Source organism: Leuciscus leuciscus (genome assembly GCF_965113295.1).
Source record: "Leuciscus leuciscus genome assembly, chromosome: 7".
NCBI lineage: Eukaryota > Metazoa > Chordata > Actinopteri > Cypriniformes > Leuciscidae > Leuciscus > Leuciscus leuciscus.
Window position 1 is genome coordinate 789,509 of NC_138731.1, and position 25,250 is coordinate 814,758.

The 25,250-nt window shown below is 41.9% G+C and overlaps 1 protein-coding gene and 1 pseudogene across 3 annotated transcripts in view; both read right to left on the minus strand.

Moving 5' to 3' along the window:
* Nucleotides 1-25,250, minus strand: part of LOC309502702 (protein NLRC3-like) — a 109,356-nt gene that overhangs the window by 75,535 nt on the left and 8,571 nt on the right. The window contains exon 1 of one of the 2 annotated variants that reach the window (XM_082175186.1): nt 23,728-23,807. The exons of the other annotated variant lie outside the window; for it this stretch is intronic. Within the exon in view, the coding sequence (XP_082031312.1) occupies nt 23,728-23,777 (50 nt within the window). The 5' untranslated portion in view covers nt 23,778-23,807. Of the gene's footprint in view, nt 1-23,727; nt 23,808-25,250 lie in introns of those variants that run through there. 2 annotated transcript variants of the gene reach the window in all.
* LOC309502532 (protein NLRC3-like) lies at nt 125-18,909 on the minus strand (annotated as a pseudogene). The gene is made up of 5 exons (XR_014211804.1): nt 17,667-18,909; nt 17,320-17,493; nt 17,066-17,240; nt 2,116-2,162; nt 125-2,034 (listed from the first exon to the last, which is right to left on the minus strand). The product of XR_014211804.1 is annotated as a protein NLRC3-like (transcript).

Here is a 25,250-nt window from a genome sequence, read left to right on the forward strand (position 1 = left end):
ATGTTTGTCTAATCATTACATTCGGTCCTGCCTGCCTGTCAACATGTGCATTTGCACAATTCAGATTCTGTTATAGAAGTACCTGAAGAATCTGAACTTTACAGGTGTAACATGACAGACAATGAATTGTTCACCATGTGCAAAGATTTATTGAAGAAAACCAGTAACCCAGTGTTACACAGAGCAGATGTTACATTAAAGAGACATTTTCACCTGATCAGTCCATTAAAAGTTACTTTCACTGCTGCAACATAAAGAAGTCAGTCATAATAATTCATATTTGTAATGTATTTTGATTAAAATAAAAACACATTTTAGGTTCCCCAACAAAATATTTTGACAAATTCTAAACAGGAAAAAAGAAGTAAGAAATATAAACAGATAAATATAAAGGGTAACGTCGAGGTTTCAACAAATCAAAACATATAATTTAAACATATAAATTGCTCAGAATTGTATTAGAATTGTTTTAGCTAGCATAGTTTACCAAAGTCAATATTGTTAAACACAGAGTGAGTCGAAAAAATTCAACAAACACTCTTGAAAGCATAATATTAGTGCTGCAAGAGATTGTCATGATGACAGTTATGATAATAGCAATTTCTGACAATCCAGCAGGATGAAACTGAGTCTGTGGATCCTCTGAAACAGTGACGACATTTATAGAGACATTCATAACGTTTTTGTGTATAAGTTGTTTTATTTAAGAAATAGCAAAATTTAAGTTTGTGACAGTTTGGAAAATAGACGGTTTGTTTTTGATGTCTCAATAGTTTCTTTCAGCAGGTTGTCAAATCTCACACAGAGACACTAGCTACGTTTACATGGACACAATCGGAATGAAATCAATCCGATTGATGAATCCGAACAAGGTGTTTACATGACTGATAAATAAAGTAATCGGATTGATGTGCGCGTTTATATGTCACAAGTTTCAAATCGGATCTGATGTTTTGACATGCGCACTCTGCACGAATATACAGAGTTTCCCGCTTTTCGCGCATAAATATTCTCCTCTATTGGTTCTGTATTTGTTTTAAACAGCAGACGTAATATTAATTCGTCTCTGGTCATAATTTAGAGCATATTAACCGTTTTGCCGTGCTGCTTATCACGCAGTAAAAATGCCCCTCCCCGCGGCCAAAACCAGTCGTCTGTGGATAACAATCCAAAACAAGGACTGGTGGGACGTTGTCCTGCTTCACTTCACAGACGCGCGAATGAAATGAGAATTTTAGAATGACGGGAAACTTATTAATATGACACTTTATTCAACAGGAAGAACAGCTCGTTCCGCGCGTCATACGTCATTACGCTATTTAACGTCATCGCACATGCGCAGTCCTTTCAGTTTCGGTTTTCAATCCGACCAAGTGTTTACATGTTCTCTCGATCGGATTACAAAAGGGATAAACCACCCCTTTCAATCCGATCGAAATTTCATTTGGATCGAGCTCAATCGGATCGATTAAGGTGTTTACATGAAGGTTTTTTAGTCCGATTGAGCCGTCAATACGATTATAAGTGTCCATGTAAACGCATAAACCCTGAATCCAGCATAGAGGGATTCAGTGAATGTAGTGTTGTATGTGTGTATGTGTGTGAGTGTGTGTGTGTCAGAGACGCTGTAGAAGGACAGAGTGCCAGCCGACACGTCCACATACACTCCTACTCTATTAGAGGATGATGGGGCTGGTATGTCAATGTTCTTATTTTTGTGCCAGACAGTGAATCTGTTTTTACAGCAGTACAGACACCAGGATTTATCACTGAATGTAAACCAAGAGTCACTTCCTCCTTTTCTGCTGACTCCTTTATATGTCAGTGCTATATAAGCCCAGCCGCTCCATTCAGCCTCCCAGTAACAGCGTCCAGTCAGACTCTCTCGACACAGAACCTGCTCACAGATCTCAAATCGCTCTGGATGATCAGGATACGGCTGCTCCTCCTGAACATGTGTCGCCGTTCTGTTCTCCTCAGACAGGATGAGATGAATGTTTGCTGTGTTTGGATCCAGTGTGAGATTACAGGCATCTGAACACAACAAGAGAGATCAGGACTACAGTATATGAAGGACAACTTTAGAGCTGTATGTGAAAGAGAGAAAAGACCTACATTTTCTCAGTCCTGGTGTGATTCTTAAATGTTCTCCATGATCCAAACTAGAAAGAGACAAATATGAAGAAGCAATGAGTATCAATGAATAATTCTCAAAATGAGACATGCAAAACAGGAAAACAAGAGCCAAACACAGTATAATTAATTCTAGAGTGTTAAGGCCTTTTCACATTAAGGATGATAACTATAACAATAAAAATATAGTTCTAAAACTAAAAGAATAGCATAGTTCACACCACAACTATAACGATAACAGTGCAGAGAAACAATATATTTGGAATCAGGGCTCTAAACCGGTTCAAGGAATGAAAATAAAAACAGGAAACTAATGCAATTTTAACATGAACATAAAACCCCCCCCAAAAACTTCTGAATGGAAACGCTTATTTGAAATACCATTATTATACCATTGTTTCAGATTTTTAGTTAGGAGTCAATCAAATATAAAATTAAATAGTACGGCCTATGCAAATGTGGCGTTGACGCATTCCAACATTTGTGAAAGTCACAGTCTCAGTTGTCAAGTCATCCTATGTAAGTCGCAAGGCAATGTGCAGCTGGCATTAGCTTGTGACACTGTCACACATGATGCATGTTTTAACCACTCTATATATTATAATGATTTTATGTATATTAGAGTTTTAATAGGTTTACATGTTGTCTTAGTCATTTTAGTCCATTTTATTCCTATTATCTATTTTATGTGTGTATGTCTTTAAATGATTATGGTCTGCCTGTCATGTGAGCAATCGCATGACAGGAAACAGGAAATAGCCAGCATAAAGGAAGCAGCATGGCAAACTCCAGGTCTCTGTCAAGAGGACCAAAGCTGGATTGAGGAGTTTATTTTAAGGACTTACCATTCCAGCAAACCACATCACTTTCATTGGATTATCACTATAGTTGGATTGTATATATGTCACAGGTCGGGGTGGGCCAAGCCAGACTGCACCCACCCCTGGGGACCGGGCACCGCCTCGAGGAGCGTGTCAAGGAACCAGACAAAACAGAGGATAAAGGAATAACAATTTCTTTATTAAGTTAAAAACAGGTAAACTTGAAAAGTCCTAATTAAAATCTCTTCTTTCGCCAGAAGCAATTCGATGGGCCCCCTGGACCGGAGCGGGATGGACGTTCGTGGACACCCTGCGGCTCGTCGGAGAGGAATCAGAGGAGGACGCACACCACTCAGGTAAGCCACTGGGTAAGTACTCTTTACAAGGCTCTCAAGGAAGTCTTGGCTACACGGACCCCATTCGGACTGGAACCAGGTAGGTATTCGCAGTGAGGATGGAACGAATGCCGGAGGCTGCCCAGAGGTAAGTATCCAGAGGACGGGGGTCCTCGACTCAGACGGGTCACAGGAGGGGACCCAGGTGGCGAGCGGGCCGGGCCAGGAGGGGACCCTGAACAGCAGAACAACACTTTAATCGAGACACAAGCCGTAGTTACTCTCTTTCCTTCTGAACAATAGCAACACTTTGCAACACGGGCGTGGAGGACCACCCGGCAAGAGGGCACTTCACTTTGGCTGTGCCCTGCAACGATACAACAGGGTTCAATGGTTCAACAAGATGCGACACTCGACAATGATACCTTCTCTCCTTCTGTACAGGGCGGAGGCTTTCAGTGGGGACAGGTGGGGACCACCAGACGGAGAGGACACTTCGAGGGAGACACTCCACTTGACTGTACACTGTAACCAGGTAACAGGATTCAACTTCCCAACAGCATATGGAACGTTTCAATTGCAATACCTTCTCTCTTTCTGAACAGAACAAGCCTTCAATGGGACATGTGGAGACCACCAGACGAAGAGGACACTTGAGCGGGACACTCCACTTCGGCTGTGCACTGTAACCAGGTAGCAGGGTTTAACTGTTCAACAGCGTATCAAACGTTCATTCAAATACCTTTTCCGAACAGGACAGCGACTTTCAATGGGGCATGTGGAGACCACCAGACGAAGAGGACACTTGAGCGGGACACTCCACTTCGGCTGTGCACTGTAACCAGGTAGCAGGGTTTAACTGTTCAACAGCGTATCAAACGTTCGTTCAAATACCTTTTCCTTTTCCGAACAGGACAGCGACTTTCAATGGGGCATGTGGAGACCACCAGACGAAGAGGACACTTGAGCGGGACACTCCACTTCGGCTGTGCACTGTATCGATGCAACAGGATTTGACCATTCAGCAGTAATAAGACATTCAGCTGCAATACCTTCTCTCGTTCCAACCAGGCAGCGGCTTTTGATAGGGACGTGTGGAGACCACCAGACGGAAAGGATGCTTTAAGCAAGACGCTCCAGTTCAGCTGTACGCTGCAACAATGTAACAGGAATTAATAGATCGGCAGCATTAACAGAGCGGGGCTGTCTCGAGTAGTAAGTTGGGCGCTTGATGTGACAAACCCTGTTCAGAAACAGCGGGTGAAAGACTATAGAGGAGAGTGCACAGCAGACTATTAATACTTCTCCACACGATAGACTTCACTCCATAACACAAACCATGTGAATCGTCACTTCAGGCACTGCATTCCACTCGCACACCGTGCATTCGGGCCAGCACTCACCCACCTGTCTTTCTCCCACCAGATCGACTCTCGTCTCTCAAACGGGCTCCACTTCTCTCAGAGACAGTCAAACAGATGTAGTAATCGTCACATTCAGTGCAGGAAGAACAAAGGTTGGAGACAGATCATTAATTCACTCGGTGTAATACTTCACTCGTGCCACACGCTTTCCAGACTCTCCACACCACTTCAGTGTCAGTGCATATAAACAACGGATCAAATACTCATCACTTTGCGTCTTTCCCACTGTCGACGATAATCCCTTGGGTTTCCGTTGACAAATACTTCACTTTCTTCTTTCCACTTCTCAACTTCAATCTTCGCCCGCTTCACAGCCCAGCCTCAATACAACCAGCCCGCCGACAAACCACAGTATCTCACGGGAGGAAACCCAACCTCTCACGGGGGAGAAAGAACCACCCCGACCGTCTGTTTCCTCTCTCTTTTTAAAGCCCCATCTTAATGCGCGTTCCTCTCACAACACTCTCTGTCATTCTCCTCACCTGCTGTCAATCAGGCAATTGGCCTCGCTGCCATGGCAACAGATTTTGCGGTGTGATGAGACGACCATCCACAAGAGGTCTCCAAATAATACTGCCTTCACGAGGATTTTACTCTCTCTCTTTATCTGGCTTTTGTCACACCGTGACATATACACTGGTGGACACTTACACTTTGGGACTTACAGCATGCAAGGACTCTTAAGGACTGTTTTATGGTATGGAACCAATGGACTATGCTTTTAACAGCCTAAGGCTTCTTTGTTGTATTGTGTTGTTTTAAGTTCCTGGTAGAAATTGTAAATACCGTATTTTCCGCACTATAAAGCACACCGGATTATAAGGCGCACCTTCAATGAATGGCCTATTTTAGAACTGTTTTCATATATAGGGCGCACCGGATTATAAGGCGCATAGAATAGAAGATACTGCAGTCAAACGTTTGACTGGGTTTGCGTTATGCAGTGGTCACCAACCTTTTCAAGCCTAAGATCACATCCAAAGTCCAAATGTAAACCAAGATCTACCACTTGCAAAAAAATATGAAAAAACAAGTGGCTGAGCTGTAAAACCTTGTTTATACTCGACGCGTCCGCATGAGCGCGAAGGTAATAAAAAACTAATATCCGTCTGCTCGGGCAGATTCGGCTCAAAGTCGTGCATCTTCGGATGCGGAGGCGCGCGCGCGGCAAAATGACGTCATTGTGACAGCGCGCGCGCCTCCGCATCCGAAGATGCACGACTTTGAGCCGAATCTGCCCGAGCAGACGGATATTAGTACATCTCATCACACCGGCACCCAGTTTGCGCGTCTAAATCAGTTGTATGGTCTGGTGTTCAGTCTAGAACAAAACAGTTGCGTCAAGTATAAATGCCTCGTCTGTTTGAGGAGGTGCGCGCGCAGTCAGCGGAGGCTCGCGCTCCGGTGCCAGGCGAAAGTATAAACAAGGTTTAAGTCAGCGGTTGTTTTACAGACATTAATATAAGGCGCCAGATCCATATATAAGGCGCTCCGGATTATAAGGCGCACTGTCGTTTTTTGAAAAAATTAAAGGCTTTTAAGTGCGCCTTATAGTGCGGAAAATACGGTACACTTCATTTATTCACTTTATTTCTGTTGTCGTCTCATCTTTTAAAACACTTAAACTCACACAGTTTAATCTGGCCCCAATTTTATTCTTGTAATGCTACCGATTAGGCCGATTGTTACAAGCTGTTGGATCACATGAGTTATATCCAGCGTGGTGTGTTTTGATACCAGTGAAAATTGCAGGTTAGTGTAGAACCTCTCCTATTCTGGATGTTTTTTTTTTTTACTTTGTTGTCAAGATGAAGTGCTATACACAGACTGTATTGGCTATGATTAGACAGCAAATACCTGACTAAGACACTCTTCTCCACTCCTTAAATACATAAAACATTAGCCTTTACACACATTGGGTCTCATTCATGAAACACGAGCAGAACGAATTTTTGTGTAAATCGTGTGTAAAGTGGTTCTGGCGTAAATTTTCAGATTCATTAAAATGTTCGTATTTTCCAAATGTTAGTTGGTACGAAAGAAATCTACACCTGCTCCCAGCCACGCGTAAATAGTGCGTTTAACATCTGAACGTTTTGCTCATTAATAAGGCTGCATTTTAATTCACCTTAATTGGGTACATATTACACAGCATTTAGAAAAAATATTATATATAGTAATTACATACGGTTTTTCTTTTTACTTTTATTACGAGAGCCAGTAATAGCATCTGCAAACGGAACACAAGTCTTTTTTTTTTTTTTTATATATATTCAAGCTGTTTATTCATTTATTTATTTTTTCCGCAAGTCACAAGGGTTGCAGTCAAGCTTCATGTCGAACCATTTTCTTTTCACTTCTGGGACTGTTCGATTAACAGATGAAACTCCGTTAACTGCATCTGTAGGCTAATATGCTGCCAAGCATTTTTACCTAAAGCATTTAGGTAAAAGCATTATTATCTAAATCCTTTTTTTTAGGACCTGATACGCCACTATGTAGGCTACGCTTGAAAATAAAATGTGGCGTTTTGAATGAACTTCTGATAATAAAACTTCAATTTCTGCATCTGAGAAATTTCTCTTCTTCATTCGCTTTTGAGAAGACATGTTGAAATCCTTCGTTTCGTGTCATATGATGCCCATATATAGTTGTCAGTCGGTTTTAATGGGCGGGATTTATGGTGATTTATGGTAATTGAGAATGAGCGTGCGTCCCATTTACAACTGATTGGAATTCATTAACCCACACACACATTTCACTATCAAATCTGACGTTTACGAAGTATTTGTGAAACAGGAGAAGAATTTTCGGGAATGTCTCTTTACGCGCAAATCACTCACATATTTACTCGTATATTTACGAATGTTTCATGAATGAGACCCATTGTGTTTTGAATAAAGAAAACGCTGTACTTATTCTTAGAACCAGTTCTTTATTTACCCTTGCACTGAAAACAAGCAGAGACAGTCTCCAAAATACTTGCAGAACTTCATTCACGATTGAGGCAGATTGAGCTTCTGTATGAGGTTTTGCCATTAGTTTGAGGATCCACTCGAGTTAAGCTCTTAGTATAAAGTTCAAGTCAAGCTCTATTATAAAGTATAGTGTCGTGGAAATTTTAAACTGTATATTAAACTAACAATGTTCCTAACATCTAACCTTATTTGAACAGGATGTATTGTACGAAATCAATGGAAAACTTGTGACTTTGACCGTGTGCGTATGTATATGTAAAAATAACATAGTTTGGGAAATGAAACTAGACAGTCTGTTAGAATCTTGTGATTAACAAATGAAGTCATCATTAAAACAGTTTGCTTGTGCCAGTGACAGAGGAAAAAGGTTGGGGCTTTTGAACCAATCATATTGAAGGTGACATGTTAGTCTTATTTGTTTTCTCGATTCTATAAAAACTGTTGTATATGTGTTTAACGGTGGGATTCTCAATCGAATTTGTCTGAGATCCTCCGGCCTTGCTTCTTGGGAGAGATTCCCTGAGAACTGCTCGGGAAGATCTCCTGGCTGTTATTAAAGCATTTAGAGGACATTTGCTGAAAGTCTGTCTGTTAATTTCTGCTGCGCAGCAGGTCAGTTTATGGAAGCAAGTAAGTTAGGGTAAGAGACTCGGCCAGTTGTCGACTGAAGACGCAAAGAGCTGGAGTATAAAGGTTATTAAGTGTCGATTTGTAGACGCTCTGTGTCGATGAGTAGACGCAACAGTTTTATTTATTAAGTGTCGATTTGTAGACGCTAGATAGTTGGGTTTAGGGGGAAAAATCCACAACAATAGGCACATTTCTTTAAAAAAAATTCATTATTAACCAGTAGTTCCCTTTCGTAGGGAACTCGCACTGCGTCGTTGAAAACGACACTTTGGGGACGGTCCCTTAGCGTGCACCTCTGAAGTATGAATGAAACTAATCCAATCCTGATTGGTGTTGCGTCATGACGTAACATGTGACGGCATAACCGGATGCATAAAAGTGACGCTGGCACACACACACATTAGCTTTTGCTCTTCAGCAAGCGTTCTCTGTGAAACTGTCTGTCTTATTTGATGTTGTTTGTCTGTTGAAATCCACTATATTATGCGAGTGGAAGATACACTAAGTGTGTGCACCCCTGCCCTATATTTCTCACGGGTGGAGACACGCATCAGTTGTGTGTACACTGTTAGGAGCGCAGCACACACAGGCAGTTCTCGAGGGGGCTGCCTGTGAACACTGTGAAAGTACTCCCGATTAGAGTGCTCCCATTTGGCAATTTTTTTTTTTTTCTGATAAAGGCCAGATCGCTTAGATCGTGGGGATCGCAGAAGGATCTCACTGATGAGAACGAGACTGCCGAGGCACTTTCTCGTTCATCATCCGCAGATTCTATAACGCTCGCTCACGATGCAGAAGCCCGCGATGGGGTTTCTTCTGCCCGTGACGAGTGCCCGATGCTCGAGCTATCTGCTTCTGAAGAAGTGGATGTGCTCAGCATCGGGATCGAGGAACATGAGTCACACTCGCCGGTGTTGTTTGTAACCCCAAAATAAGAATTGTCCCACTGCATTGCAATACAGAATCTATAGTAGATACAATAAGATTTTGTGTGGGTGCGAGGCATGCACAGTCAGCTCCTGAGGGTGCTGGCTGCGTGTTCATTGAGAAATATCTCGACGCAGGACGCACACAGCCGTGCGTTTCGGGTGTTTCAACCTCGCGCCCGTTGACTTTCTTCTCGAGAGATGAAAGCCAAATATATTGTGAACGACTCGAATCTCGCGTTTGCCGAGGCAGCGCGTAGATTACGAGTCTGCAATAAAAGGGACACATGCGATCTGTGAAATAATACTGTTTGGGTGCGAGGCATTCACAATCAGCTCCTGAGGGTGCTGGCAGTGTTCATTGAGAAATATCTTGGGCGCGCGTGCTAAATTCCGTGCGCTGTTGGATGCTTCAACCTCGCACCTGATGACTTTCTTCTCGAGGGATGAAAGCCAAATATTATAACGGCTCGAATCTCGCGTTTGCCGAGGCAGTGTGTAGATTACGAGACCGTATAAATAAATATTAAAACAGTATTGTCTGGTGATTATGACTGCATTTAATTCTATGAATTAAAATGATGGAATTGAAATTATGGAATATATTATCTGATATTTTAATTCAGCCTACCATCTAGACCGTGTTTCACTTATCCAGTGTTTTTGGCTGCATTTAATTCCGAGGAATTAAAATGATGAGCAGTGAACGTCGAAAATCGTTTTCGATTTTTTCCCTGCCGGTCCTCCGCATCAGGGTATCGAAAACGAGACGAAGATGGCTGTCCCTCCCGTGGAGGGACGAGCGAGAATCGCTTCTCCGCGGAGTCCTCAGGAAATCGATGTTTGTATCCAGCGTCAACTGCGCTTCGGGACGCATCGGTTTTCAGCGAATGCATGCTGTAGGGCACGCCCAAAAAGGCTTGCGGCCAAGCAGTGTTCCTGTCCGCATATCGGAAGCTGTTTTCGATTATTCCCTGCCGGTCCTCCGCTTCAGGGTGTCGAGAACGAAACCGAAAGAGCCTCCCCTCTGGGGGAGCCCTCAGGAAATCGATGTCTGTATCCTGCCATAAAGTGCGCTTCCGGCCACATCGCTTTCCAGCGAACGCACACCGTGGCGTTCGCCCCAAGAGCTTGCAACAGGGCACCGACTATGGTCACAAAATCTTTCTCGACTTTTTCCGGTCGGTCCTCCGCTTCAGGAGGTTGAGAATAATGCTCGAAAATCACCCGAGGTCAGTCTCGAGGGGCTGGTTCCCTTAGTAGATTTTGTAGAAGAATGGCAATGCCTTCCGAATATATCTATATGGGTCCTGAATATTATAAAATATGGGTACAGACTGCAGTTCGGTCACCGACCTCCCAAGTTTGCTGGGGTGGTACAGACTGCAGTGGTTCCAGAACAGGCTCGGGTTATGGAACAAGAGGTACAGACTCTACTGGTCAAAGGGGCCATAGAAATTGTTCCCCTACCAGACAGGGAGTCCGGGTTTTTACAGCCGGTACTTTATAGTTCCAAAGAAGGATGGCGGGCTGAGGCCGATTTTAGATTTGAGGCAGTTGAATCGTTCTCTGAGGAGATTCAGGATCAAGATGCTCACTATTCCCATCATCGTGAATCAAATCAGATCCGAGGACTGGTTCGTCACGATAGATCTAAAAGACGCCTATTTTCATGTCTCCATCCTTCCATGTCACACAAGGTTCCTGAGGTTCGCTTTCGGGGGCGAAGCGTACCAATATCGGGTTCTTCCGTTCGGCCTAGCACTCTCTCCCCACGCGTTCACTAAGTGTATGGATGCAGCGCTGGCTCCACTAGGAGGCTTCAGGGCATCCGTATTATATCGATGACTGGCTCATATTGGCCCAGTCTCGAGAAATGGCAGTTCGGCATCGAGATGTCGTTCTTGGCCACATTCAGAAATTGGGGTTGAGACTCAACACTAAGAAAAGTGTGTTAGAACCAGCTCAGAAAACTACTTTTCTGGGCGTGGTATGGAATTCGGTTACAATGCAGGCACGTATGTCTCCCGCAAGTATCGAATCCATCCTGACCATGGTGTCAGGGATAAAGCTAGGCCAGGCCATCACTGTAAAGCAATTTCAAAGACTGCTGGGCCTCATGGCAGTGGCATCCAACATAATTCCTTTGGGCCTTCTTCACATGAGGCCCCTTCAGTGGTGGCTCAAAGCCAAGGGGTTTTTCCCCCAAGGGGAATCCGCTCCGTATAAAAAAGGTTACGCGCAGATGCCTTCGTTCCCTATTAATATGGAAGAATCCTTGGTTCTTGTCCCAAGGGCCAGTATTAGGGGCATCATGTCGCCGGAAAACCGTTTCGACAGACGCTTCCATCACTGGCTGGGGCGCGGTTATGGGCCGCTTTGCCAGGGGTCTGTGGCAGGACCATCATCATTCTTGGCATATAAATTGCCTAGAAATGTTGGCTGTGTTCAGGGCTCTGAGGAGCTTCCTCCCAGACATCAAAGGTTACCACGTCTTGATACGTTCGGACAATACATCAGTGGTAGCGTATCTGAACCGACAAGGGGGACTCAGAGTGCGCCCTCTATCCAGATTGGCGCATCAAATTATTTGATGGTCCCAAGGGAAAATATTATCTATAAGAGCAATATATGTCCCGGGGGTTCAGAATCAGGGAGCAGACATCCTGTCGAGGCAGGGGCTGAGGCCCGGGGAATGGAGACTCCATCCAGAGGTGGTGGAGCTGATATGGCAGAGGTTTGGACCAGTGGAAGTGGAGCTGTTTGCGTCTTGAGGGACGTCCCACTGTCCACTTTGGTTCTCCCTCACTCATCCAGCCCCGCTGGGGTTGGATGCCATGGTACAGGCCTGGCCGAGGCTTCGCCTGTACGCTTTCCCCCCGATCGCTCTGCTCCCGGGAGTCCTGGAGAGGGTCCGTCAGGAGGGCATCAGTCTTCTTCTGGTAGCCCCGTTTTGGCTGGCCCGAGTATGGTTTTCGGACTTAATTTCACTCCTGATAGCTCCGCCATGGCAGATTCCTCTGAGGAGGAATCTGTTGTCTCAGGCGGAGGGCACTATATTCCATCCTCGCCCAGAGCTGTGGAAATTGTGGGTCTGGCCTCTGAGGGGGCTCAGTACCTAGATGCTGTTCTATCATTTGGGGGTGCACGGAACCATACTTATCTCTGGGGTTCCGTCTACTAGGAGATTATATGGCCTTAAGTGGAATGTTTTTCCACTTGGTATAGAGAGCATGAGTTAGGCCCAGTTAACTGCCCAGTGGCTTCAGTTCTGGAGTTTCTTCAAGATCGTTCTCTGCGAATCTCTCCCCGTCCATATGGATGGTGCACATGGATGCCATTGCGGCGTTCCATGCACCACTGAATATTGGGCCTTTGGGGAGGCACCATCTGGTCATACTATTTCTCCTTGGTACATAGAGGATGAGGCTGACAGTCAGGTCCAGGGTTCCTTCCTGGTATCTGGCGGTGGTTCTCGAAGGCCTATCCCTGGCTCCCTCCGAATCCCTTCAGTCGGCTTTGCCTAGGCCCCCCAGCGAAGTTAAGGTCATCTTGCATCCGAGACCCAGCTATGTGCCTTAAGTGCAATCTAACATGGCTAGGTCCATGGTCCTGCAAGCATTTCATCCTCCACCACATGTGTCGGCAGAAGAGAAGAGGTTCCTTGCTCTGCCAGTCAGAGTTCCAAGTATTACCTTGAGAGGTCCTCTTCTTGAAGGAGGTCAGACTTACTGCAGTGTGTTTTGGATCACCTAATAGGGGCTCCCGGCCAAACAAACCATAAGAGGCCTACAAGGTGCGCAGTTTGCCTTCACCTTTGGCCGTAAGGGCTCATTCTACTAGAGGCATGGTGTCCTCTAGAGCCCTCTTCTCGGGAGTGCCCCTCCAGGAGATCTGTGAGGCAGCCGGTTGGGCTACCCCGCACATTTTATCAGGTTTTATAGTCTGCACCTCCCTAGTACGCCTGGCGCACGTATACCCTAGTCCTAGCTGAGTGTCTGAGATCAGTTTCACTCTAGGGCAGGCCTTTTTCGGTGCGTGGCCTAGTGGGCATTCGTTCCCCAAAGTGTCGTTTTCAACGACGCAGTGCGAGTTCCCTACGAAAGGGAACGTCTCGGGTTACGACTGTAACCCTTGTTCCCTGAGGAGGGAACGAGACACTGCGTCGTCTTGCCACGCCCCTCGATGCCTAGGAGCAGCTTGCTTCATCGCGAGGCTAATGTGTGTGTGTGCCAGCGTCACTTTTATGCATCCGGTTATGCCGTCATATGTTACGTCATGACGCAACACCAATCAGGATTGGATTAGTTTCATTCATACTTCAGAGGCGCACGCTAAGGGAGCGTCCCCAAAGTGTCGTTTTCAACGACGCAGTGTCTCGTTCCCTCCTCAGGGAACAAGGGTTACAGTCGTAACCCGAGACGTTTTTCTAATCAAACCATTTTCAGAACGATAATGTTAAAAAAGGAACTCATGAACCGAAACGTTAAATGACTGATTTTGCTCGGAGTGAACCGATTTAATTTTATCCCCGTTTTTAAGCCCTGGTTGAAATCACTTTCAGAATGATTTTTTCCAACTGATGAACAATAAAAACACAGACAACCAATCAGAATCGATCATGCTTTAAAGAGCTCGAGCATTTAAAACGACAAAACTGCAGCGCGCTTATAATAAACAAAACGTTATTGTGTATAGACGTTATAGATGTGCTGTGTTTGACAGAAACCTGGCTAAAAACAAACGATTACATAACATTAAATGAGTCCACCCTGCAAGATTACTGTTATAAACATGAACCTCGTCTGAAAGGCAAAGGGGGAGGTGTTGCTGTATTTTATAGTAATATTTTTTGAATTACTAAGAAGTCTAGTTTCAAATATAATTATTTTGAAGTGTTGGTACTTAATATAGGAATATATAGTGTAAATGATAAATCATTTTTAAATCATGACTTTCTATCTGAGTTAGTACTGGCTGAAGATAAAATCCTAATCATTAGTGATTTTACTATCCATGTAGATAATGAGAAAGACGCATTGGGATTGGCAATTAGAGACATTCTGAACTCTATTGGAGTGAGGCAACACGTGTCAGTCAGGACCTACTCATTGCCGTAATCATATACTCTAGATCTAATATTGTCACATGGAATCAATGTTGACGCTGTTGATTTATAAATAAAGGTGACTTGACTTGACTAAACCTTGGGATAAGATCTGTGACTCACTTTTTTGCCATAATGACTGTGTTGTATAAACAGACAGTTACAGCAGCCAGAGAAAAACAAATGATATAAAGTCAAAAGTCAAGAGCCCAACTAAAGCAAAAACTGATCTCCATAATGGTGACTGTAACATTATATTTTTTTCAATAAATCATCAAAATCTAAACCTCTGTTAATTCTCAGTAAGACATATTGAGATTCTGTAGACGGATGACAGAAATAAAGTCAATCTGGTTAGTAATAAGTGGGGCTGGTAATGCTGTTTTAGTTGTTTAATCCTCCTCTGCTGAGATCTTGAGAGATCTGTTAATGTTTAATGATCTGTTGGGATTTAAAAGGTTTCTGTCGTCTGAGTTTTGTCTAAGTTTTGTGGGTCACCATTGTGCTGAAGAGAAGAGCGTGTGGTTCAGTCCAGAGAAAGACCAAGAAACACTGATGATATGCTGCATGTTGCTTCATTTAAATGACAGTAATATATTGCAGTGATAACTATTAACTACTTTGTTAAGTTGATCTCTTTTTTTAGATTTATTGTCAAGTTTCAGTTTAAATACAAATAAATGCACAGTTTATCATTGTCCCGACACTCTTTTGTGTGTTTTTATATTAGCAACTTACAACTTTGAGTAAAACATCCTTGAGAAATTTAAGCCAATCGTTTTCCACGTTTTCTAAGTACACTCAACTAATTACATTTTGCAGTGTAAATATATTGTAAATATTTTCCAATATATTAAATTAAATTAAATTAAATTAAATTATATTTAGCAATTCCTTATGTATTATTCAATACATTGTAATATATAACACAATCTATTTATGTAATATATTATTTCATAAATGTTCAGTATATTTACACCAAATAATATATTGATCATAAATATATGGAAATATATTTTTGTTCCGTAAGGGTGAACGGGCCTTTTAGGCCATGAGACGGGACCCCAAATTTGGGCTACCGGTACCATTTTGAGGGATTCAATTTCTTTTTGATTTTCATGAAGGTACACATCTCTAGTGTTGGAAAATGTGTGATAGCATCTGATCCATGGTAGCTTTCATGAGAAATCAACACTTATATCATCCTATCTCAAGGTAAGGTGTTCAGTGACAGAGAAAAATGCTTCTATAATCCAAACGGTTGTTCTCTTCTTTTGCAGAGTGTAGGATCTTGAAGACCATCAATAACAGAACCAAAATTCAGTGGCTTTTCAGAAATTGAGTAGGTAATCACCTGTACTGTCCATCATTATAATTTGCTGTGTATTCTTAAAAAAAAAAGAGCTCTAACAGATCGATTAGGTGAATGGTTGTATTTTTCTGGAACCAGATATGATAGAGACTTGTGCATTTGGGGGTTTTTTTACATTGGAAGAGGCAGTGTCGGGGCTTTAAAATGATGTGTCAACCACCTTTCTAGGCCTCTGGGGCGCTGAGAAACTTTGAGTTGAAAATCGTTTTAAAAAAAAACATTCTATTGAACAACAGTTTATGATGATATGGCTGTTTTGTGTTTTGATCCCATGCTTTTTCTGATTTGGACTTTTTCACGGAATTCTACTTGAGAATTTTGTGCAAGTACTTTTCTGGAGGTGTGATAATCAAATGTTTTATGCTGTTTCAGGCTTAGTGGTGGTGCTATCCACTTCAACATGGAAAAGGATGTTTCCTCAATACCTCATTAATAAAGCAACAATGTGGCAAATCTCTGGCATTAGACAAACATTATCATAAAATGCCACCAAGTCAAATTTCATTTATCCTTTTTCTTGACATATGTTTGAAAATCGTCCTCCGTAACCAAAAACTACCTTGAATCTAATGCTATCACACATTTTTCAAATACAGGGTCATATACCTACACAAAAATCACCATGCGGTTTAATCCCTCAAAATGGTACCGATCAACCCTCTGTCTCACGGCCTATTTAGGGTGTGGGTTGCACGCTGTCAACACCTGATGCGAGACATGCATTGTGATTCTTTAAAAGTAGAACCCATAATAATCAGTGATAGTGTATCTACACTAAATGCAGTGCCACACAACGAGTCAGAGACAAGTAAACTGAAACCTGGTTCTATTTCTGACTCCAGCACTTGCACTACTTCAACACAAAAGACAAATTGAATTCAAACATTTGCTTTAATGCATCCATTGTGGACAGCCTCAAGCTGTTGTGGACTAGCACGATACATGTATCTAGTACTATGCTAAAGTCTTATTTTAGGCACAAATTTAGATGGTTAAAAAACATTTGATTTAAGATGGTTATTCATATATTTTGCTTTAGTAGTCAGTAGGAAATATCAATTTACATTTCCAAACATTCTTTACACATATTGTAAAAATGTAGTGACATTTTTGTCTGAACAAGGAGTCTAACTACAGACGGTGTGATCCAGACATAGATCTGATCTCACCATCATCGAGTTCGTCTGAGATTACATGAAGGGACAGAAAAACTGAAACAGATTAAATCCATAACATCTGGTGCTTTTTAAAGAGAAAGTGTTGTCTCCAAGCATTAGCAGATTATCAGTATTAGTGATCTTGAGTGTAAAAAAAAAAAAAAAAAAAAAAACCCACATACTTGAGTTTCTGCAAGTTTGTAGTTTGGATCCTTCCGTTTGTGGTTGAGAAGCTGGAGTCCTGATTCTCCTGGGTGATTGTAGCTCAGATCCAGCTGTCTCAGGTGTGAGGGGTTTGAACTCAGAGCTGAAGACACATAATCACAGCCTTCTTCTGTCACCATACAGCCTGACAACCTACAGACGCAAAGTCAGATCATCTACAGACACACATACACAGTCAAATCACATACAAACATATATCAGCATTATATACCTCAGTATCTCCAGCTGACACGTTGGACTCTTCAGTCCATCAGAGAGCAGCTTCACTCCTGAATCCTGCAGGTCATTGTTACTCAGATCCAGCTCTCTCAGGACACAGTTTGAGGATTGTAGAGCTGATGACACAATTTCACTATGCTGGGAAGTGAGATTACAGCCAGCTAAACTGGAACAAAGCAAAGCACCATTTTCAGTTAATAAACTATTAACCAGGCTATTTTCTCTGCAAAATTCAATGTCAATTTAAATCTTGCAAATGTCACAACTTATTTCCTTTCAGAGAGGTTAATTTCACACTGCAGAAACAGTTCTTAACTTTAATAAAAGTAATTAACTCACAGTGCTTTTCTGCAGTTGCTCACAGCTGGTATCAGTCTTCTTCTACCCTCATCTGATGTGTTGTATTTATTGAGGTCCAGCTCATCCAGCACCTCCTCTGACATCTGAAGCATGTAGGCGATTGTTGAGCAGTGAGCAGGAGAGAGTTTCTTCTCTGAGTGTTTGTCCGATTTCACAAACTCCTGAATCTCTCTGGACAGAGTCTGATCTTTCACTTCCAGCAGACAGAGGAACAGATTGATAGATCTTTCAGTGGAGAGTTCATGTCCATCATTGATCTTCTCTTTAATGTACTGTGTGATTTCTCTAATGCTCTCTGAGCTGTTCTCTGTGTCATAATGGCTTCATCAACTACTCTTTTATAGAGTTTATGCAGTGAATCAAAACATGCTTCTGTATTGCTGCTTATGTGGCAGTAAAACACATAGAAAGCAGCGAGAAACTCCTGAACACTAAGATGAATGAAGCTGTAGACTTTCCTCTGATGAATCACAGATTCCTCCTTAAAGATCTCAGTGCAAATCCCAGAATACACTGAGGCGTCAGTGACGTCTATGCCACTCTCTCTCAGGTCCTCCTCATAGAACATCACATTGCCCTTCATCAGCTGTTTGAAAGCCACTTCAGCAAGTTTCACAATCACTTCTCTGTTGGACTGCAGGAGTTTCTCTGGATCTCTCTCTTCATACTTCTGATTCCTCATGTTGATCTGAATCAGCAGGAAGTGGATGTACATTTCAGTCAGAGTTTGAGGGATTTCTGCATTCAGATCTTCTTCCAGGAGCTTCTGAAGCACAATGGATGAGATCCAGCAGAAGACTGGTATGTGGCACATGATGTCGAGGCTTCTTGCTCTTCTGATGTGTGAGATGATTCTGCTGGCTTGATGCTCGTCACTGATTCTCTTCCTGAAATATTCTTCCTTCTGATGTTCATTGAATCCCTGAATCTCTGTCAGACGGTGGATGTATTTGGAGGGGATCTGATTGGCTGCTGCTGGTCTAGAGGTGATCCAGATGAGAGCAGAGGGAAGTAGATCTCCTTTCATGAGGTTTGATATCAACACACCCACTGATGAAGTCTCAGTCACATCAGAAACTTCCTGAGCGTCTGAAAACATCAGTGGGATTCTGCTTTCATCCAGACCATCAAAGATGAACACAACTTTACACTCCTTATAAATCTTTGAGTACAGATCGTGAAGTTCAAGGCAAGGCAAGGCAAGTTTATTTATATAGCACATTTCATACACAATGGCAATTCAAAGTGCTTTACATAGAAGAAATTAAAATAATAAAAAGAAATAAGAATAAATAAAACAGTTTAGAAAAATAAAATGAAATACAGTACAGTACAGTCGGAAGAACAGCGGCACAGTGCTCATTCAGTAAATGCATAGCTAAACAGAAGTGTTTTGAGTCTGGATTTGAATGTGACCACTGTAGGAGCACATCTGATCTCTTCTGGAAGCTGGTTCCAGCTGCGGCTGGCATAATAGCTAAAAGCAGACTCGCCATGTTTAGAGTGAACCCTTGGTATTTCTAGCTGATATGATCCTAATGATCTGAGTGATCTGTTGGGTTTATATTCAGTGAGCATATCTGCAATGTATTGAGGTCCTAGGCCATTGAATGATTTATATACCAGTAATAATACTTTGAAATCAATCCTAAATCTAACTGGGAGCCAGTGTAAAGACCTGAGGACTGGTGTGATATGTTCATATTTTCTGGTTCTGCTCAGAATCCTAGCGGCAGCGTTCTGTATGAGCTGCAACTGTCTTATGGTCTTTTTGGGAAGGCCAGTGAGGAGTCCATTACAATAATCCACCCTGCTGGTGATGAAAGCATGCACAAGATTCTCTAAGTCTTGTCTGGAAACAAAGCATCTAATTCTTGCAATATTTTTTAGATGATAGTATGCTGATTTAGTTATTGCTTTGACATGACTACTGAAACTAAGGTCTGACTCTAGTGTCACACCAAGATTCCTGACTTGATTTTTAGTTGTTTGACCCCTAGAGTGAAGGTATGCGTTCACCTTGAGAACTTCATCTTTGTTTCCAAATGCAATGACTTCAGTTTTATCTTTGTTTAACTGAAGAAAGTTTTGGCACATCCAACTGTTGACTTCATCAATGCATTGGCACAGGGAGTCAATGGGGCTGTAATCATTAGGCGATAGGGCTAAGTACAGCTGTGTATCGTCTGCATAGCTGTGGTAAGCGATTTGGTTCTTTCTCATTATTTGGCTCATTGGGAGCATATACAGGTTGAACAGGAGTGGCGCAAGAATTGAGCCTTGAGGGACTCCGCATGTCATGGATGTCCACTCAGACTTATGGTCTCCTATACTCACATAATAACCTCTCCCATCTAAGTATGACCTGAACCATTTTAGGACTATCCCAGAAAGCCCCACCCAGTTTTCCAGCCTGTCAAGAAGTATGTTATGATCGACAGTGTCAAATGCAGCACTGAGGTCGAGTAGTACCAGCACTGATAATTTGCCTGAGTCAGTATTTAAGCGAATATCGTTTATTATCTTTATGAGCGCTGTCTCTGTGCTGTGGTGCGGTCGGAAACCAGATTGAAAATTGTCAAAGTATCCATTCGAGCTTAAGAATTTGTTCAGCTGATTGAAGATAACTTTTTCAATGATCTTGCCTATGAAAGGAAGATTTGAGATCGGTCTATAGTTGCTTAATATGGTCTTATCCAGATTGCTCTTTTTCAGGAGGGGCTTGACAACTGCAGTTTTCAGGGAGTTTGGAAAACTCCCAGAGAGAAGTGAGGCATTTACCACTTCTAGAAGATCTGCTTCTAAACTGTTTAACACACTTTTGAAAAAAGATGTGGGAAGTGTGTCAAGAGCGCATGTTGATGTTTTAAGGTGCTGTACGGTTTCTACCAAAATTTTGCTATCAATTTTTTTGAAATCAGACAAAGTTACTACTTTTTCAGGTGGTCTGATCTGTCTGACCCCAGCGCAACTCAATGATGTGCTGATCACCTTTCTGATATTATTGATTTTGTCAGAGAAGAAAGAAGCAAACTCACTGCACTTGCTGTTTGAGAGCATTTCACTAGGAATCTGGCTTGGGGGGTTTGTCAGTCTCTCTACAGTAGCAAAAAGAGTGCGTGTGTTGTTTAAATTGCAGTTTATAATATTTGAGAAGAAAGTCTGTCTAGCTTTGCCTAGTTCCATATTGAGAGCATGAAGGCTGTCTTTGTAGATGTTATAATGGACTACAAGCTTTGTCTTCCGCCACATGCGCTCTGCTTTTCTGCATTGTCTTTTCATATTTTGCACTGCTGTTGAGTTTCTCCAAGGTGCTTTTTGTCTGACACTCTTCTTCCTGACTTTCACGGGAGCAATATCATCAATTGCACTTTTAACTTTTGAGTTAAAAGAATCAAGGAGAAAATCAACAGAGTCAGCAGATATGCTTGGTGTTAAGGATATAGCCTTCATAAATAGTACACTAGTGTTCTCATTTAAGCATCTCTTCTTGACAGACACAGATCTAGCTTCAGTGGCAGGAGAGATCAATATATCAAAGAAAATACAGAAATGATCAGACAGTGCTACATCCTTAATAACAATCGATGAGATGTTTAGACCCTTACTGATAAGTAAATCTAGAGTGTGTCCATGATTGTGTGTGGGTCCATGTACATGCTGAGTCAGATCAAAAGTTTTTAAAACAGTTTTGATTTCTTTTGCCATATTGTTTTCTGCATTATCTATGTGAATGTTAAAATCTCCAGCAATGGCAAAAAAGTCAAACTCTGAGGTAATTGTTGATAACAGTTCTGCATTCCTCAGCAAAGGCTGGAGAGTATTTTGGAGGCCTGTAAATAATGATAAGTAAAATGCGTGGAGCACCTTTTAATACAATACCCAGATATTCGAAAGACGTGTAGTTCCCAAATGATATTTGCTTACATTGATAGATATCTTTAAAAAGAGCAGCTAGACCCCCACCTCTCTTAACAGCTCTGCAGACACTCATAAAAGTAAAGTTAGGAGGGGATGTTTCATTGAGGATTGTTGCACTGCAGCTGTCTTCTAGCCAGGTTTCATTTAGAAGCATAAAATCCAGGTTGTTTGTGGTTATTAAGTCATTGACTAGAAGTGATTTATTTTTAAGTGAGCGGATGTTTAAAATTGCTAACTTAACAGTCTTACTTTTTTTCCCTACATCAATCTTAGTTAGACGTGCAACAGGCACCAGATTAGTTGAGTTTGCTATACGGCTATTGAAGGCCTTAGACTTTCTATCTTGTAATAGAACAGCGATAGAGAAAGATACAGGCACACTGGGTTCCCGCTTGTTCTGTAAACATATGAGAAAGTTACTGTTATCAAAACGGGGACCCGACACACATCACTGAGAGCTGGTATCAGTTGTTTTTGGTTCACCTCGAGCAGAAGGAGGAGGGTGTGGGCCCTGGCGTTGTGGCAGAGGCCGAAGAGCTCTCACAGAAGGAGGGGGAGGGCGACCTCGGCCCGCAGGCTTTGGTGGTAGCGGTGCCTGACATTTTTTGGTTGATATCTGGGGGCTTGCAGCAAAAGAGTGGGATAGTCTGGTTCCAGCATGCACCAGTTCTTCCATTTTCTGTGAGAAGCACAGGAGTGGAGTTGCTGGCGAGAGCGAAAAAGTGTCTGGTGAAAGGGGCTGTTGCTCTGGTGTTATAGGAGGCTGTGATATGCTGTCCTGACTTCCCTGGCTGTTTTCCAGGAAGTCGTCCTTGGGTGCTGAATCTTGGAGCAGTTCTGATGTGTCTGTCTGTGATGAGCTCTGTGGGCAGGGCTCAGCTGAGATGGTGTCCATGAGCAGAGGTTGTTGTGGCTCACAACAACCTGGATTTTATGGTTGTTGGTTGACTTTCAAGTTCAGGATGAAAGTCCAGCAGAAGTCTGTGAAGACTGTACTGAAGATCTCGGATCAAGTTCAGCTCTCGAAATGGAAGAACAAACATGAAATCTACATCCTGATTTGCTTTTCCCTCTGCCCAGTCCAGAATGAACTTCTGCACAGAGACAGTTTTCCCGATTCCAGTGATGCCTTTAGTAAGAACAGTCTTGATTTGGTCTTCCTCCTCACATTCAAGTTCATGCAATGGTTTAAATATGTCATTGCAGTAGATTGGAGTGTCTTGTGAGTGTTGTGTTCTGACTGTTTTCTCCATCTGTAAAACCTCATGTTCTTCATTCACTCCTTCTCTCTCCCCCTCTATGATGTAGAGCTGTGTGTAGATCCTGTTTAGGAGGGTTTGATTCCCCTGTAGTTTCATTCCCTAAAATAATCTCTCGTACTTGTTCTTCATGCTGGTTTTGTGCTGGTCTTTGACTCTCTGCAGGTCTCCAGTCTCCAGTGTGTGTGTCTGTAGGACTGCTTCAGATTTGTTTGGCACAGATCTGATCAGCCCATGAATCTCGCTCCTGCTGAAAAGAAAAATTAAAAATAAAAGAGCACGGATACAGTGATTACAATGACTGTTGGAGACCATCAGAAATAAATTGGTTACTGGATATGATTTTGACACCCCCCGTGCAGAGCATTTGTTGCATATTTTAGAGTATATTTAGGTGTTATTTCATTGAGTTTCTTAAATAATTATTAATCTAACACTGCACTACAGTAAAACAGCAAGTACAAGTTTATACTAACAAAGGCTCAAGCGTCATTCTTGCATCACTGAATGTATGGGGTTGCATCATGGATCTGTTACTCTTCACAGACACACCACTGGGTTCGGGAGATTCTGATCTCTGTCTAGTCCTCCTACTGATACTGAGAAGAACAAAACAATATTTTACATATACTTTTTGTATAGCCATATTCAATATAAATGACATTAGTAGTTATGTAATTATGTAAGATTAGATGGTAAGATGTTTCCATTGATGTTCAGTAAAATTTTCAAGAAAATGACTGTGCCTCTCTGAGATGGTACAGAGATGCCGCCCACTCACCAACTGCAGGCTTCTGGAATTTACTGTCAGTCACTTTGGATAAAAGTGTCTGCTAAATGCTAAAATAGCTAGTTCTTACCTGGGGTCAGAGGTCACTGTAGCATCACTGAATGCATGGGGTTGCATCATGGATCTGTTACTCTTCACAGACACACCACTGGTTTCACTCTTCCTACTTAAAATACCAAGAAGATAGACAAAAACAGCATTTTACATGCACTGTAAAACATTGTCTCGCAAATTATTGGTAAAATGTCCAGTTCATTTTACAGTTGTTTACTGTAATCTACAGTATGTTACTGTAAAAATACCGGGCACTAAATGAAAACTTAATTTCAGTTAACTCATTTCATTTGCAGAAATTGACTGCCTTAAATTGACCAACAGCCATATACTAATATTTATGTGCTATGTATGTATAATGTGCTAATAATTTGAGCATATTATTACTGTGAAATAATTTAATTTTAGTACACTGAAGATTTTCACTAGATCAGCAACTACACAGTCACTGCTTACTGTTTTTTTAACTTACAGTTTATTAAGTTAAAATACATTTTGTGGGTGTCAGATTCACGTTAGTTTGGACTCGTTATGTTTTTTATTCACCTGCCTTCGTCACTCATCGGTTGTCACGGACATTAATTACATTTAGCCGTACACTCATCAGTCACCATCATTAACCCTCTGGGGTCTGAGCTGTTTTCTGGGCCCTGGAGGTGTTCTGACATGCTCTGACATTTGTGCTTATTTCTGTTACTTGTGACATTTTCATGGCTAAAGTCTGATTACACTGTATTTAGCACAAACTCTGCTACAATAATATATCAGCAGCATGTATGTAAAAGTTTGTAGTTTTGAGATAATGACATTAATGCTTGGTTTGTGAAAATACAAAAAAAAATTGTCACTGAAATAAGGTCATGAAACCCATACTGATTATTTCTTCACAAGACTTTTGAAAATTGTATCACGTAGCCTAGAATATTTGCTCCAAAACTATGTGAAAATCATCCTGACTGCTCATTCAGAGAAGACAATATATTGATTTAAAATTTCTAAGACGTGTTTTGTGTCAGAAAGCTTTATGCGAAGGGGTATGTAATTAATATGTAAGCTTTTCACACCTGAGAAAGACAAAGACACTCCCCTAACGGCCCTATTAGGAGTGATCAGGCCCTATCATTCAGAGCAACCTTGCACAAAGAATGAGGAGATTTAAAAAGAATGGCTTTTTGATTGTTTGGATTTATTTACAACACAACATAATCCAAATATACACAACAAATGACAAAAAAGCACACTATTGAAAACAATCATCCAAAAACAGAGACCTTTGTGCCATTCCTAAAAACATTGTACATGCCTTTCATTTCCAGGGTGTTTGATTTTCACTTTACCATGTTCATATACAGAGACTCATGTGAATTTTGAAGTCAGCAGGACTCAGTGGCATCTGGTCCCTGAAAGAAAAAAAAGTGAACATACTGATATCAAGAGAAACTATAGGGAATATAGTTCTAAAATTTATTGGGAATAAATTTTTGATTTTTCTGGTTAAAATTGCTTTTTAAAATTCACAGAATACACACACACACAAAT